This window comes from Camelina sativa, chromosome 7, assembly GCF_000633955.1.
Source record: "Camelina sativa cultivar DH55 chromosome 7, Cs, whole genome shotgun sequence".
Classification (NCBI taxonomy): domain Eukaryota; kingdom Viridiplantae; phylum Streptophyta; class Magnoliopsida; order Brassicales; family Brassicaceae; genus Camelina; species Camelina sativa.
The window spans coordinates 4211083-4224907 of NC_025691.1; the positions used below are offsets into that span (position 1 = coordinate 4211083).

Sequence of the window (13825 nt, forward strand, 5' to 3'; positions counted from 1 at the left end):
TATCATCAAGTCTACAAAAAAATTACTTCTGCATTGCATACCTAGACAAGAAATTTCAAGGGCCAGACGTCCAAGTCCAGCACCAGGGACTAAACAGACAGGAGGAGTGCTGCAAATCATATATTGTTAACTTTGTAAGCAGAGTGAATGTAGCAGGTACTATAAATGTTCAATCAAATTATTCAGTTCGTCCTGTCTCTTTAGTCAAGTCTCTATAACGGGACTTTGTGGATCAGACAACAAGCCACCAGATTTGGATATTGAATAGTAAAGACAAAAGTACTTTTTCCACAAACTCCGAATGCATTGATATGAGGTCAGAGACCCAAAAGTCAGGAACAAATAGCTGTAACACGGTGTACCTATCCTTCTGACGATTAGGAAACAAGGAATCAAGCTCTTCAAGGATAGGCTTGTAACATTGATCTCGTTCTCTCTGACCCTGTGAGTAAAAAGAATATACCACAAAATTTAATATAAAATTAAAGAAAGAATCCAAGTAAATCATTTTCAGAATAAAATGACAAACAAAAGTATGGCTACCTCTGCTGCCCAGTCTCGAACTATATTTCGTATTATACAACGAACCTGTGTTAGAAAACAACAAAATAATGAAAATTTTAAAGTATAGCTTGGTGAGAAATACACACAACAACGCAACAAACATATGCAATTGTACTGGTATACATATCACCTCTATCATGTGCATATGCAAACGTGTAAGAAGGTGTATTTATGCTCAACAGGATTCATCTCCAAATGCAAATTTACATGAGGAAACCGAAACCCCCATATTTCCAAACTGCCTAATGGAACTTATAGAGATTGAGAATAGATATTAAAAGGATGCCTTACAATACTATCTCACACTACCAAAGCTCTTATACAATTATTAACTATCTAGGAGTGAGAAAAGCAAATATTATCAGCCAAAAAAAAAGTGAAAAAGCATACCTTATCTACATCAACTAAAGGAACATGTGTCTGTATCGATGAATCCAACCAATTATGGGACGAAAATGATACCTAAGAAAGAAAAGAGGACCATAAGAATTAGAAAAAAAAAAAGATGAATTATGAAAATTTCATAGTCATGGAGTATGATCCAAAATTATACACAACAAAGCCTATGCTTGACAGTAGAACGTGTCTGAATATAGACTACCAGGTAAAATTCAAGAATATCAGGAAAATATTCATGTGATTCTTTAAAGATCTATTATAACTGATATAATAACTAAAGAATCTGGGCAATGCTAGTCATCGTCAACACGTTTTCTGGAAGGAACTGAGGTATAAGAGTATATGAGTTCTGAGTTCGCATTACACTGCTATGGTCATGATTTAACTGGCCTCCATCACATTCACATGTCTTATTATTGATTTTTGTGTCTGCAGAGTGATCCTTGGGAGAATGATCATGAGCTTCCTTCCTTTGAAGCTCCTGCATTAATACAAATAAATTTATAGATTGTAGATGAAAAGAGTAAAGTTCCAATGACTTGATCTGACCTCAATAGACACTCCTGCTATTGGCTCACGAATGTGTTTGCTTTCCTCCTGATATGTACAACTATTGGTCAAGGCCGGCTGGCAAGAAGAGTCGTGCCTTTCATCTAGAGTATATTTCTCATGTGGAGCACATTCTAAATTTGAGTCTTCACAACCATCAAGTTCCTGACTCAAATCTATAGGTGGCTCAAAAGCCTGCCAAGTGATTATGAATTACATTATTACATGACATAAATTGTAGATTTTCTAGCATATCAAGCATTTCCATTTAAAATTACGAATCATTAACCAAAAAAGTAGCATGAAGTAACTGAAACACCAAGGGAATTAGAGGAAGAAATGTCTGCAACTGACCTGAAGCATATTATCTATGAAAAGTGAATTCGCCGATACACACCTGCAACAACAAATTCCAACAACTTACTAACCTTTTAAATAAGACTATGCTTATGATATCTGGAAAAAACACAGACATGATACAAATAATTCAAGTTCAACTATAGTTGCAAGTTTAGTGTGCAAGCATGAGAAAGAAGAATTATAAGAGCCACGAAACTCATAAAACTTAGGAAATCAATACTTAATTAGTCCAACTTTCAGAGAGTAGTAGATATATGTAAAACAGTGTTGAAAAATATGAAAGGATGAAATGCAGTAATGCCAACTCCAAGGACTTGCTTGTAACACGTTTAGATTGTCCCTAACCTCAATCTCTCCAGGGCATATCATTATTGTAACAAAAATATCATTTTTAACTACAAAAGTTAATGAAAACGTTTAGCAGCATCAGGAATCTTCAAGAAGCAACTAATCGTATGTGAAGTTTGAAGCAACTATAAGAAAAAAAGAAACATCTACTGGTTTTAGAGTTTACTTTCTTAATCTTTGAAACTTCATAGGGAAATGGGGTACCAATGCCTGGACAAGGAAAAAAGGCATCACTGAATTTCGTTAGTTCTATTATAAGTTTACAACTATAAGCAAACAAAAAATTTCAACTTGACTTGAAATCATTTGGTGATCTCTAAACCGCTATGCATCGTAAGCATTTCATATTGTAAATTATGCTACAGAAATAGATCATTAACATATAATATCAATTTGGTAACACAACAAAGAACAAACTGAACAGAAACAAGAACTTCCATTTTCCTCTAGACGCAACTATGGGAAACCACATTTAAAGACATTTTTAGTAGAAACATGCTACTACTATCTCTCTAATAATCATATATCACATTTCCTCAAGGCTAGAAACCAAGCAACAGAAATTACCTTGTGTGCAGGAGACAGCTTCCGATATGATCTTTCCCATCTTTTCAGATCCTCTTCTGAAGCCTCGGCATAACTGTAAACAGTTCCAAACACAAGGAAAGTAAATGATGCAGAACCTTAAAACCTAAGCCGCCCTACAATTACAAAACGCACAACTCAACCAAGAATAACCCCAGAAGAAAACTAACAACATTCAAAGTCCAACTTCTACAGGAGGCTTCAAACGAACCGTGAAATCCAAAATTTGATCAGCAAATCTCGGACTATGTAACCAAATAACAAATACAAATAAAAAGTAATGACCTTTAGCATTCACCTTACACTAGCTAGAGAAAACAAAAATAAAAGTATTCTCTCAAGAATCAAAGTAGGACGTATTCTTATTTACGCATGAAGTTCATCAAACCAAAATCAAGTTCCCATAACTTAACACCACTACTACTAAACCCTAAACTAAAAAAAATCAAGAACACAGTACCAATCCAGAATTGTGATTCGAAATTCAAATCAATCAGACAATTCTCCATGAACATATTTGCCAATCCAGGTAACACGTATGAAACGATGTAAAAGCCGAATAAAGGATGAGAGAAAATAAATATATATACTTGAGGTAAGCACTGATAATGCGGCGGAGAGATTGGGCTTCGAGAGCTTCTTCAAGCGTCTTCTGACGGCGTATTTTCTCCTCCTCTTCATCATCTATTTTCCTCGCCGTCTGCGTTTCCGGCTCCATATCTGTGACTATTCCCGGTGCCGGTGCCGGCGCCGTCTCCGTCTCCGACATGGTGGCTCTTTTGTTTTGGAGTTTGGTCGTCCTCGTCTTCTTATACGCTGAAACGGTTTCTTTTTTTTTTCATTCCTTAATGGGCCTAGCCTTAGCCCATTTTGTGTACTAGATAATAAAATTAAAAAACGTACAGTATATTGGAGAAATAAATACGTAATCCAAACGCTAAAACTGTTTCTGATTTGCTTCTGAAACGGTTACAATTTTGATTATTAATGTGATTCATACATTCACAAGTAACTAGTGTAGGGGAGAGAGAGGTCAAAGGTTTTCGTTTAGCTTTAAATAAAAATGAGTCAACACTTAAACACTGTCACTATGTCACTGAGTGTTCTAGCGAGTGGCCACTGAGCAAAAGCCAAAAGGATAACGAACGAGAACACAGTTTATTTAGTTTAACAACACAAAAAAAAAAAAGGGTATGTTTTGAGATCGGACTGTAAATTCATTATAAACATACCAAAGTGCAACACAAAAACAACTCCAGAATGGAATACATAGTTTTAGACTTTTAGGGATGTTTGGTTTAAGTTGTTAAATAGCACACTTCTTCCTCATTGTCCAGAAGACAGAATAGTAGCGGTTCTGCAACACACAACATCACAAATAAGTCCACCTTTTGATCCAAAAACCAATTATAGAAACATACAATTAGTTTGAGCTTAGAGAGACTAGAGATGATGAAATCCTGACCTTTTGCATAGACCGGGGATTTGCACAGTACGTTGTGTCAATTGTTCTTTCTTTCTGTAAATGTAGAACAAGCACTGAGTGTGAAAGAACGAACATGTCACGTTATATTCTTAACAAGATAATGTCATTATACCTCAATCTCAAACCCATAATGCGAAGCAACTCTCTTTACATCCTCCAAACTTAGCTCGATCGAAATTTCCTAAGTATTCACACAAAAAAAAAAAAAAAAAAATTNGTAAAATTTTTAACAAGATTGTAGGACAAGTCCAAAGCTTATATATTACATTTTCCAGGCCAAGTATGTCCGCAAAGTGATAACACAGAGGTTCTAAATTTATCCAAACCTGATGTAAAAATCAATATAGACAGTCCAAAGCAATGATAGATCAAATGCCTTGAGAAAAGAGTGGTAAAGAAGAAACTATACTCCTCCGTCCTTTACGACTGTGGATATCGTTTCGATGTACTCGATGATATTACGAGTCGTGTCGATGAAAAAACAAGTCACAACTGCATCCCACATCCCTGAAAAATTCACTGATACTGGTTACATTACAAGTGTATGTGTGTGTCGTGTACTTGGAATGAACAATATATAGCATGTTGGCTTAAACCAAAAGAGAAAGTAGTCACTGTTTCCATACCCGCTTGACTTGATTCATTGAATACTTCAAGAAAATCGCCACAACACATAGAGAAACCTTTTGTTACTCCTACACTGCTCACATAATAAGTTTACATCAACTTTTTTCAGTCAAGTGAAATAAACAAATTTTTACCAATACAAATTGCTTAATGCCTGTTGATTGAGACGCATGCATACCTAGCACTGGCCGGCCCTGACCTAAAGCTCGTAAAGCAAGGGCTTTAGGCGCCAAATTATATGAACGATTTAAGGGGCATCATATTTGAAAGCGCTTTAGTAGTACAGTGGTTAAGTACCCAACTTGTTGTCACAAGTTCGAACCTTGGGAGTAGCAGATTTTGTAACATTTTTTTCTCAGTGTTTGTTAATGGGCAAAAAAAAAAAAAAATTGGCTTTAGGCAACAAAGTTAGTCGGGCCGGCCTCAGGAATAGAAATAGGACGTAGTTGATCATCTTCCGAGTGAGAATTGCAGTTGGTGTATATCCAGGGGTATACTGTCCACTCATCAGGCACTTTTGTACTGATGAGAAAAAAACAAACAGAGGAATATTTGTTGACCAAAAAAAAAAACAGAGCAATATTCAAACTGGAACTGAAAGCAAGAAACTGAGGCTATTAATAAAATATGATCAAGAAAGTAAGAATCTCTTACTAATTGAGAATAAAACTTGAGCATATCATCATGTAATATAAAAACTCATTTCCTACGCTTCTGAAACCTGTTCCAATGTTCAAGATTTATTACATTCCTCATTGCCCTCAAAGCTACAAAAAAATAAAATAAAATAAAAAATAATACTCCATTGCATGCCTAGACAAGAAATTTCAAGGGCCAGACGTCCAAGTCCAGCACCAGGGACTAAACAGGCAGGAGGAGTGCTGCAAAATCATATATTGTTAATTAACTTTGTAAGCAGAGTGAATGTAGCAGGTAATAAAATGCTCAATCAAATAATAGTAACACGGTGTACCTCTCCTTCTGACGATCAGGAAACAAGGAATCAAGCTCTTCAAGGATAGGCTTGTGGCATTCATCTCGTGTGGTCTGACCCTGTAAGTAAAAACAACAGCTAAAGTTGCGATATGATTCTCAAGAAAGAATGTGACATTAACAGAAGAAAATGACAACCAAAAATATGGTTACCTCTGCTCCCCAGTCTCGAACTATATTCCTTAGTACCCAGCGAACCTATGTCAGAATACAACAATATCATGTAATAGACTGGTGAGCAAAACACACAACAAATGCAGTTGTACTGGTGTGCGTGTAAACTCTATCATTCATCAACCATAGTAAAGTGAAAAAGCATACCTTATCTACATCAACGAGAGGAACATGTGTCTGTAACGACGAATCCAACAAATCATGAGATGAAAATGATACCTAAGAAATAAAAGAGGAACATTATAACTAGGAAGGCACTAACTATAGTAAACCCGTTTCCTGGAAGGAACTGAGGTATATAAAAGCATATATATGAGTTGGTATTTCACTGACATGATCATGATTTAACTGGCTTCCATCAAATTCACATGTCTTATTATTGATTCTTGTGTCTGCAGAGTGATTCTTGTGTGAATAATCATAACCTTCCATCCTTTGAAGCTGCATTTATAAAAAGAAATTAAAGTTATTTGTAAATGAAATAAAGGAGAAAACTTTCCATGTCGTGATCTGACCTCGATAGACAGTACTCCTGTTTTTCCCTTGCCCATGTGTTTACTCAAGTCTAGAGAAGGCTCAAAAGCCTGCCAAGTAAATTATAAAATTACATCATTTACATGACATGACTTGAGTTGTGGCAAAAAGAAGAAATGTCACAAACTAACCTCAAGCATATTCAATATGAAATGTGAATTCGTCCATATACACCTGCAAGAAAAAATTCCAACAATATACTTACTGAAAATTCCAAATCATATATATACATCAAAGTAAGGTTTCACTTTTTCCTTATTGGTCCACTTTAGCAATGCAGTTAAAAAAAATATTTATTTTAAATCACAAATTAAAAATATTTAAACATGACATTTAATTCACATTTTAATATAAAACTGAAATTATATAAATTATGCATTAACTATATTTCTCCACTCAAGTGTATTAAACCACATAATAAGTTAGAATTGTAACTCCTATCTATATTTCTCCACTTAATTGTATTAAAACACATAATAAATTAGAATTGTAACTCCTATTTTCCTAAATATAATTTTACATCACTTCTATTCCTATAAATACTCTCATATACATAAAAGTAAGGTTTCACTTTTTCCTTATTGGTCCACTTTAGCAATGCAATTAAAAAAATTATTTATTTTAAATCACAAATTAAAAATATTTAAACATGACATTTAATTCACATTTTAATATAAAACTGAAATTATATAAATTATGCATTAACTATATTTCTCCACTTAATTGTATTAAAACACATAATAAATTAGAATTGTAACTCCTATTTTCCTAAATATAATTTTACATCACTTCTATTCCTATAAATACTCATTCTCTCATTCTTTCATTTTCTCATTCTCTCATCCTCTTCAACTATATCTCAAATCTTTTTTTTGTTTTGTTTTGTGTTTTTTGTTGGTGTTGTTGATATTGTTGTTGTATGTGTTAAAAAATCAATTCAAATATCATTGTAAAAGCTTAATTCTAAATTAAATAGTTGGAGTTTGTAAGAGATATATATATTACATTGTTTTGATGTTTTAAAAAGTTTATCTCCATTGTCTATTTTAGATTATCATCTTATAAGTAATCATTTTTATACTCTTTTATTATTCATCCCACAAGGTCATGAGGTTGAAAAGATCCATGTCTAATTCTATATTCTCTTCTAGCACTCAAATTTAAATGGAGTAATATATAGAAAAAGAATATAATTAACACATAATAAATTAGAATTGTAACTTTTATTTTTCTAAATATAATTTTACATCACTTCTATTCCTATTAATACCCATTCTCTTATTCTCTCATTCTTTCACTCTCTCATCCTCTTCTACTATATCTCAAATCTTTTTGTTTTGTTTTGTTTTGTGTTTTTTTTGTTGTTATTGTTGTTATTGTTAAAAAAATCAAATCAAATATCATTGTAAAAACAATCTATATATACATTGTTTTGATGTTTTAAATGGAGTAAAATATAGAAAAATAATATAATTTTTAAAATATACCATCTAATTAAACCCTCTAAAGATGAAACTATTAGTATGAAATCTAGCAATATAATTTAAATTGATGAGTAAAAAAAAGAGAAACCAAAACGATAGAAGTTTTCCTTGAGATTTTAAAAAATCTTTAGATTGAAGTTCATATGATGTTGTTATAGGAAAACTAATTTAGTTTGTCACTTACAAAATAATATGAATTTTGGATGTTTATGTATGAGTTTATATCAAGGGTACCCGTCCCGTGCCCAGCCCTACAAAAAACCAATTAATGTGTAAGTTAAAAATTGAATAGGAATATTTATACATAATATTTTTATACATGGTTACTATTTTTTTGATCATTTTGTTTGATACAATTTTACTATAATACAATCTTAAAAAAAAATCTATTATTTGATTATGTTATTGTTAATAGAAAAGAACAAAATACTGTATTATTTTTATAAATATTCAGAAATATAACAAAAATTACTATGCATGCAACCACGCATTGTGTGGACATTTAATCATATACATTAATGCATACTTTAAATTCATTCTTTACAACTAAATTATTAACTGAAATTACATAAATTATAAATAGACATTTTCTCCTCCATTCATTTTTATTTAAACACACTATTAATTATAATTGTAACTCTTCTAATTTAATTATTTTAGAAATGTAACTTTCATCACTTTTTATCCTATAAATAACCATTCCCACATACTTCTCCACCATATCTCAAATCTTAAATATTTTCTTTCTTTTTTATATTGTTCTTAAGAGTTTGATTATATTTTTTGTTTACTATATATTTTACATTGTCTTGAATTTTATTGTTTCTTTGTTTTATTTACTTCTTCTTTTTTTCTTTATTTTCTTATCTTATTTTGATTTACAGGGTCCTATATACATATCGCAAATGAGAATAATAAACAAACTAGAGCACCATTATTATTATTATTTTTTGAATCATAAAAGGAAATGGTGCTGCCCAGGATTGAACCGGAGACCTTTTGCGTGTAAGGCAAACGTGATAACCACTACACCACAGCACCATTATGTTAATTGTTATATATTGTTTTGGCCAACAATTATATAGACAACATATTGTTCCAATTACTTCTTCTGCTTACATGTGCAATGGTTTTCCTGAATCGCTCTTCAACATCTAAACACAATAACAAAACCAAAAAACAAAAACTCAGTCGCCTCATAATTTTTACGTTAAATAACAGAACTAAGGGCTAAAAATAATACTACAGTATAAATCATAAATTTTATCCATAAAAATTCTAATGATTTTGTTCACATGAACTTTTTATGTTACAACTAACGTCCACTAATACTTTTGGCCAAAAAAATACAAAGCATATACATCAAACATTGCTTGTCCGTACTCCATATGTAGAACAATTTCAATCGAAAATCCCATCTGGTAATACCGTGTGTTTATTTTTAAAAAAAATTGAACTTGTCGATTCAAAAGGACTAATCGATTGAAGATTTAAGAAAAAGAAAAAAAAAATCGAAGTCTGAAAATATTAAATCTAAACAATTAGTACAAATTAACTAAAGATTCTAATAATCCGTCATAACGGAATCATCTCTCATATCCCGAGAAATACAAAATCGCTTTTGTAATAAGGAAAAGAAAAAGAAATTAAAAGTAATTCGTCAAAGGTTCTTTCATCTTTGTGGTTCATATGGTTTACAATTTACCAGTCAATAAATCAGTTCAATTTAATCGGTATTCGGTTCAATGTGCTCTTCTATCAAAGTAATTCGTCAAGGCCCGTTTAAGTTTTTTTTCTTAAGTTAAGTTGCAGTTTAATTACGGAGCTCTTGTGACAAAAAAAAAAAAAATTACGGAGCTCGGCCCATCTCATGCACGTTTATCTCTTTTTTTTTTATGTATATATTTTTGTTTTCGAGTAACTAAGAGTACACATAGTATTTTTCAAACCTGTATCAACTATCAACTATCAACTATCATATATTCATATCATGTCCATAAATCAAATCATATCAAATTTTAACATAGACGACTAAACCGGATCGAAAAGCAAGAAGACTCAAACCAACTCCTGAATCGCAGACCCAAGAGCGCGGTTAGGGACAAGATTGGTGTGAGAAAGCTTGAGATTTGTCATTGGTGATGTATTGTGACCTGTGTTAAACCATCACGCAATAGCTTCTGCTTCGTATGTATATCTATCAGCTGTTAATTGTGGATCTTTCATAACCTCCTGCGAATGATAAACCACATAAACATTAAACATACATATATTAATTACTAGTATATATAAAGCGAGCCTGTGACGATACTTTATCTAAAACTACAAGATGATAGTGAAATTATTATCTACTGATCATAATTATTAACAAGAGCTTCAGAAAAAAAAATTGAAGTCTTAAGATTAAACTAAGTACTTGAGGTAAGCACTGATGATGGCGGGAAGAGATTTGGCTTCGAGAGCTGCTAGAACAGGCTTCTTTTGAGGGAGTATTTTCTCTTCCTTTTCTTCATCATACACTTCCCTCGACTTCTCTATCAATTCTTTTTTTTTCTATCAATTCTGTTACGTTTGTCGTGGTTGTAACCATTTCCGGTGCCGTCTCCGTCGGTGTCATCTCCATGGTGGAATCTTCTTCAGTTTCTGATGTTTTTTTTTTTGAATGTAATGTTAAATTATATTTAAAAGAGAGCTTTGGTACAACTAAAGCATCAGTTTCTTATGTGTTCAAGAAAAGTATACAAAATCAAATTCTAGAACCTAGCCATATGAGTAATCCATCGTCGTAACGCCGATCCCCCATGAGACCTATCACAATAAGTTGATCTCTGATCTGCTTGTCAATTCGTTGAATAAGACGAGAGGCAGGGTTCGGTGGCTCGCCATGCTTCCTCCCATTTCTCTCATGCCATAGAGTATACACCGTCACCTGTAAAACAGAACGGGCTAGGTAGCAAATCTTTCGATCTTGCCAGTTGCTACAAGCTGCAACAACCACCGAATGCCAACTTGTGGAGAATCGAGTTTTGTATATATTCTTTGCAGTAGCTTGCCAAACCTCAGAGCAAAAGTGACAAGAGAAAAACAAGTGGTCGCGAGATTCCATGGTGTTGTTGCAGAAGACACAGTTCCTCAGATCTGCCCGGGACCATTGCACAATTCGATCTCCAGTTGAGAGTCTAATGCGGACTGCCAACCAAGTGCAAAAAGAATGTTTTGGCGTGGAGTGGGTAAACCAAACGCATTTGTGCCAGCTCACCTCTACAGCCGTAGTGCGTATTTGCTTCCAAGTTTCTTTGGAGGAGAATGTCGAGCTTCCTATGGAATGTGCGTGGTTTTAATAAAGATTCAAAACATTCTGTAGTGAAGGATTGGATGATGCAGTCTAACTTTCAGTTTGGTTGTATCATTGAGACGAGAGTTACAGAGAGAAAGGCTGAGAGGATTGTGGAGAAAGTTTTTCCAGGGAGGTCTTTTATTTCGAATTATGATTATCACCGTCTGGGTCGGATTTGGGTTGTTTGGAGTCCACGGGTTCGGTTGACACCATGTTTCACTAGCCCCCATATGATTACTTGCTCCGTTTTGATGGACGGTCAGGATGAGGAATTTTTTGTTTCTTTTGTGTATGGTTTTAACCTTGCAGCGGNTTCAGTTTCTGATGTTTTTTTTTTTGAATGTAATGTTAAATTATATTTAAAAGAGAGCTTTGGTACAACTAAAGCATCAGTTTCTTATGTGTTCAAGAAAAGTATACAAAATCAAATTCTAGAACCTAGCCATATGAGTAATCCATCGTCGTAACGCCGATCCCCCATGAGACCTATCACAATAAGTTGATCTCTGATCTGCTTGTCAATTCGTTGAATAAGACGAGAGGCAGGGTTCGGTGGCTCGCCATGCTTCCTCCCATTTCTCTCATGCCATAGAGTATACACCGTCACCTGTAAAACAGAACGGGCTAGGTAGCAAATCTTTCGATCTTGCCAGTTGCTACAAGCTGCAACAACCACCGAATGCCAACTTGTGGAGAATCGAGTTTTGTATATATTCTTTGCAGTAGCTTGCCAAACCTCAGAGCAAAAGTGACAAGAGAAAAACAAGTGGTCGCGAGATTCCATGGTGTTGTTGCAGAAGACACAGTTCCTCAGATCTGCCCGGGACCATTGCACAATTCGATCTCCAGTTGAGAGTCTAATGCGGACTGCCAACCAAGTGCAAAAAGAATGTTTTGGCGTGGAGTGGGTAAACCAAACGCATTTGTGCCAGCTCACCTCTACAGCCGTAGTGCGTATTTGCTTCCAAGTTTCTTTGGAGGAGAATGTCGAGCTTCCTATGGAATGTGCGTGGTTTTAATAAAGATTCAAAACATTCTGTAGTGAAGGATTGGATGATGCAGTCTAACTTTCAGTTTGGTTGTATCATTGAGACGAGAGTTACAGAGAGAAAGGCTGAGAGGATTGTGGAGAAAGTTTTTCCAGGGAGGTCTTTTATTTCGAATTATGATTATCACCGTCTGGGTCGGATTTGGGTTGTTTGGAGTCCACGGGTTCGGTTGACACCATGTTTCACTAGCCCCCATATGATTACTTGCTCCGTTTTGATGGACGGTCAGGATGAGGAATTTTTTGTTTCTTTTGTGTATGGTTTTAACCTTGCAGCGGATCGAAAGCCTTTGTGGGAGGACTTGAGACATCATCACGACTCACCTCTTTTCTCTAATAAAGCATGGATGGTATTTGGTGACTTTAATGAAATTCTCAAGGCAGAGGAGCATTCTTGCTATGATACGGATCCTTCTATTCCAGTGGGGATGAAGGATTTTCAGGAGGTTGTCTCCTATTGCTCTCTTAGTGATATTCAATCACATGGGCCTTTGTATACTTGGTGTAACAAAAGGGACGAATCAGAGCTTATATGCAAAAAACTCGACCGTGTCTTGGTAAATGATACATGGCTCACTGAGTTCCCGCAGGTTTATGGTGTTTTTGAGGCAGGAGGATGTTCAGATCATCTCAGGTGTAGAATCCAAATTGGGGCAGAACAACTTAAACCGCGAAAACCTTTTAAGTTCACTAATGCTCTGGCTTCGGACAAGAGTTTTCTTCCCATGGTTCAGGCTCATTGGGATACCACTGCAACACTATATCACTCAACCTCCGCTACGTTTCGATTTTCCAAAAAGCTTAANAGGTCTTTTATTTCGAATTATGATTATCACCGTCTGGGTCGGATTTGGGTTGTTTGGAGTCCACGGGTTCGGTTGACACCATGTTTCACTAGCCCCCATATGATTACTTGCTCCGTTTTGATGGACGGTCAGGATGAGGAATTTTTTGTTTCTTTTGTGTATGGTTTTAACCTTGCAGCGGATCGAAAGCCTTTGTGGGAGGACTTGAGACATCATCACGACTCACCTCTTTTCTCTAATAAAGCATGGATGGTATTTGGTGACTTTAATGAAATTCTCAAGGCAGAGGAGCATTCTTGCTATGATACGGATCCTTCTATTCCAGTGGGGATGAAGGATTTTCAGGAGGTTGTCTCCTATTGCTCTCTTAGTGATATTCAATCACATGGGCCTTTGTATACTTGGTGTAACAAAAGGGACGAATCCAAGCTTATATGCAAAAAACTCGACCGTGTCTTGGTAAATGATACATGGCTCACTGAGTTCCCGCAGGTTTATGGTGTTTTTGAGGCAGGAGGATGTTCAGATCAT

At 34.7% G+C, this 13825-nt stretch overlaps 2 protein-coding genes and 1 non-coding gene across 3 annotated transcripts in view; all 3 read right to left on the reverse strand.

The window, feature by feature from the left end:
* LOC104704285 (carnosine N-methyltransferase-like) overlaps positions 1-3594 on the reverse strand; it is an 11077-nt gene extending 7483 nt beyond the window's left edge. The window contains exons 1-10 of the mRNA XM_019227446.1: positions 3396-3594; positions 2788-2860; positions 2387-2430; positions 1867-1909; positions 1513-1707; positions 1328-1444; positions 955-1026; positions 544-588; positions 363-442; positions 42-109 (exon numbers count right to left, since the gene is read on the reverse strand). Coding sequence (XP_019082991.1) covers positions 42-109; positions 363-442; positions 544-588; positions 955-1026; positions 1328-1444; positions 1513-1707; positions 1867-1909; positions 2387-2430; positions 2788-2860; positions 3396-3574 — 916 coding nt within the window. The 5' untranslated portion in view covers positions 3575-3594. The remainder of the gene's footprint in view (positions 1-41; positions 110-362; positions 443-543; positions 589-954; positions 1027-1327; positions 1445-1512; positions 1708-1866; positions 1910-2386; positions 2431-2787; positions 2861-3395) is intronic.
* LOC104704287 (carnosine N-methyltransferase-like) lies at positions 4087-11209 on the reverse strand. Its single transcript, XM_010420402.1, has 16 exons — positions 10869-11209; positions 6751-6793; positions 6601-6669; positions 6419-6526; positions 6233-6304; positions 6065-6109; positions 5892-5971; positions 5732-5799; positions 5573-5639; positions 5333-5440; positions 4918-4997; positions 4701-4798; positions 4558-4617; positions 4404-4472; positions 4271-4324; positions 4087-4162 (listed from the first exon to the last, which is right to left on the reverse strand). Exons 1-16 carry the CDS (start codon positions 11207-11209, stop codon positions 4112-4114), a joined length of 1413 nt encoding a protein of 470 aa, XP_010418704.1. The 3' UTR covers positions 4087-4111.
* On the reverse strand, positions 9072-9144 carry TRNAV-UAC. Its single transcript has one exon. It is a non-coding gene; the product is annotated as a tRNA-Val (tRNA).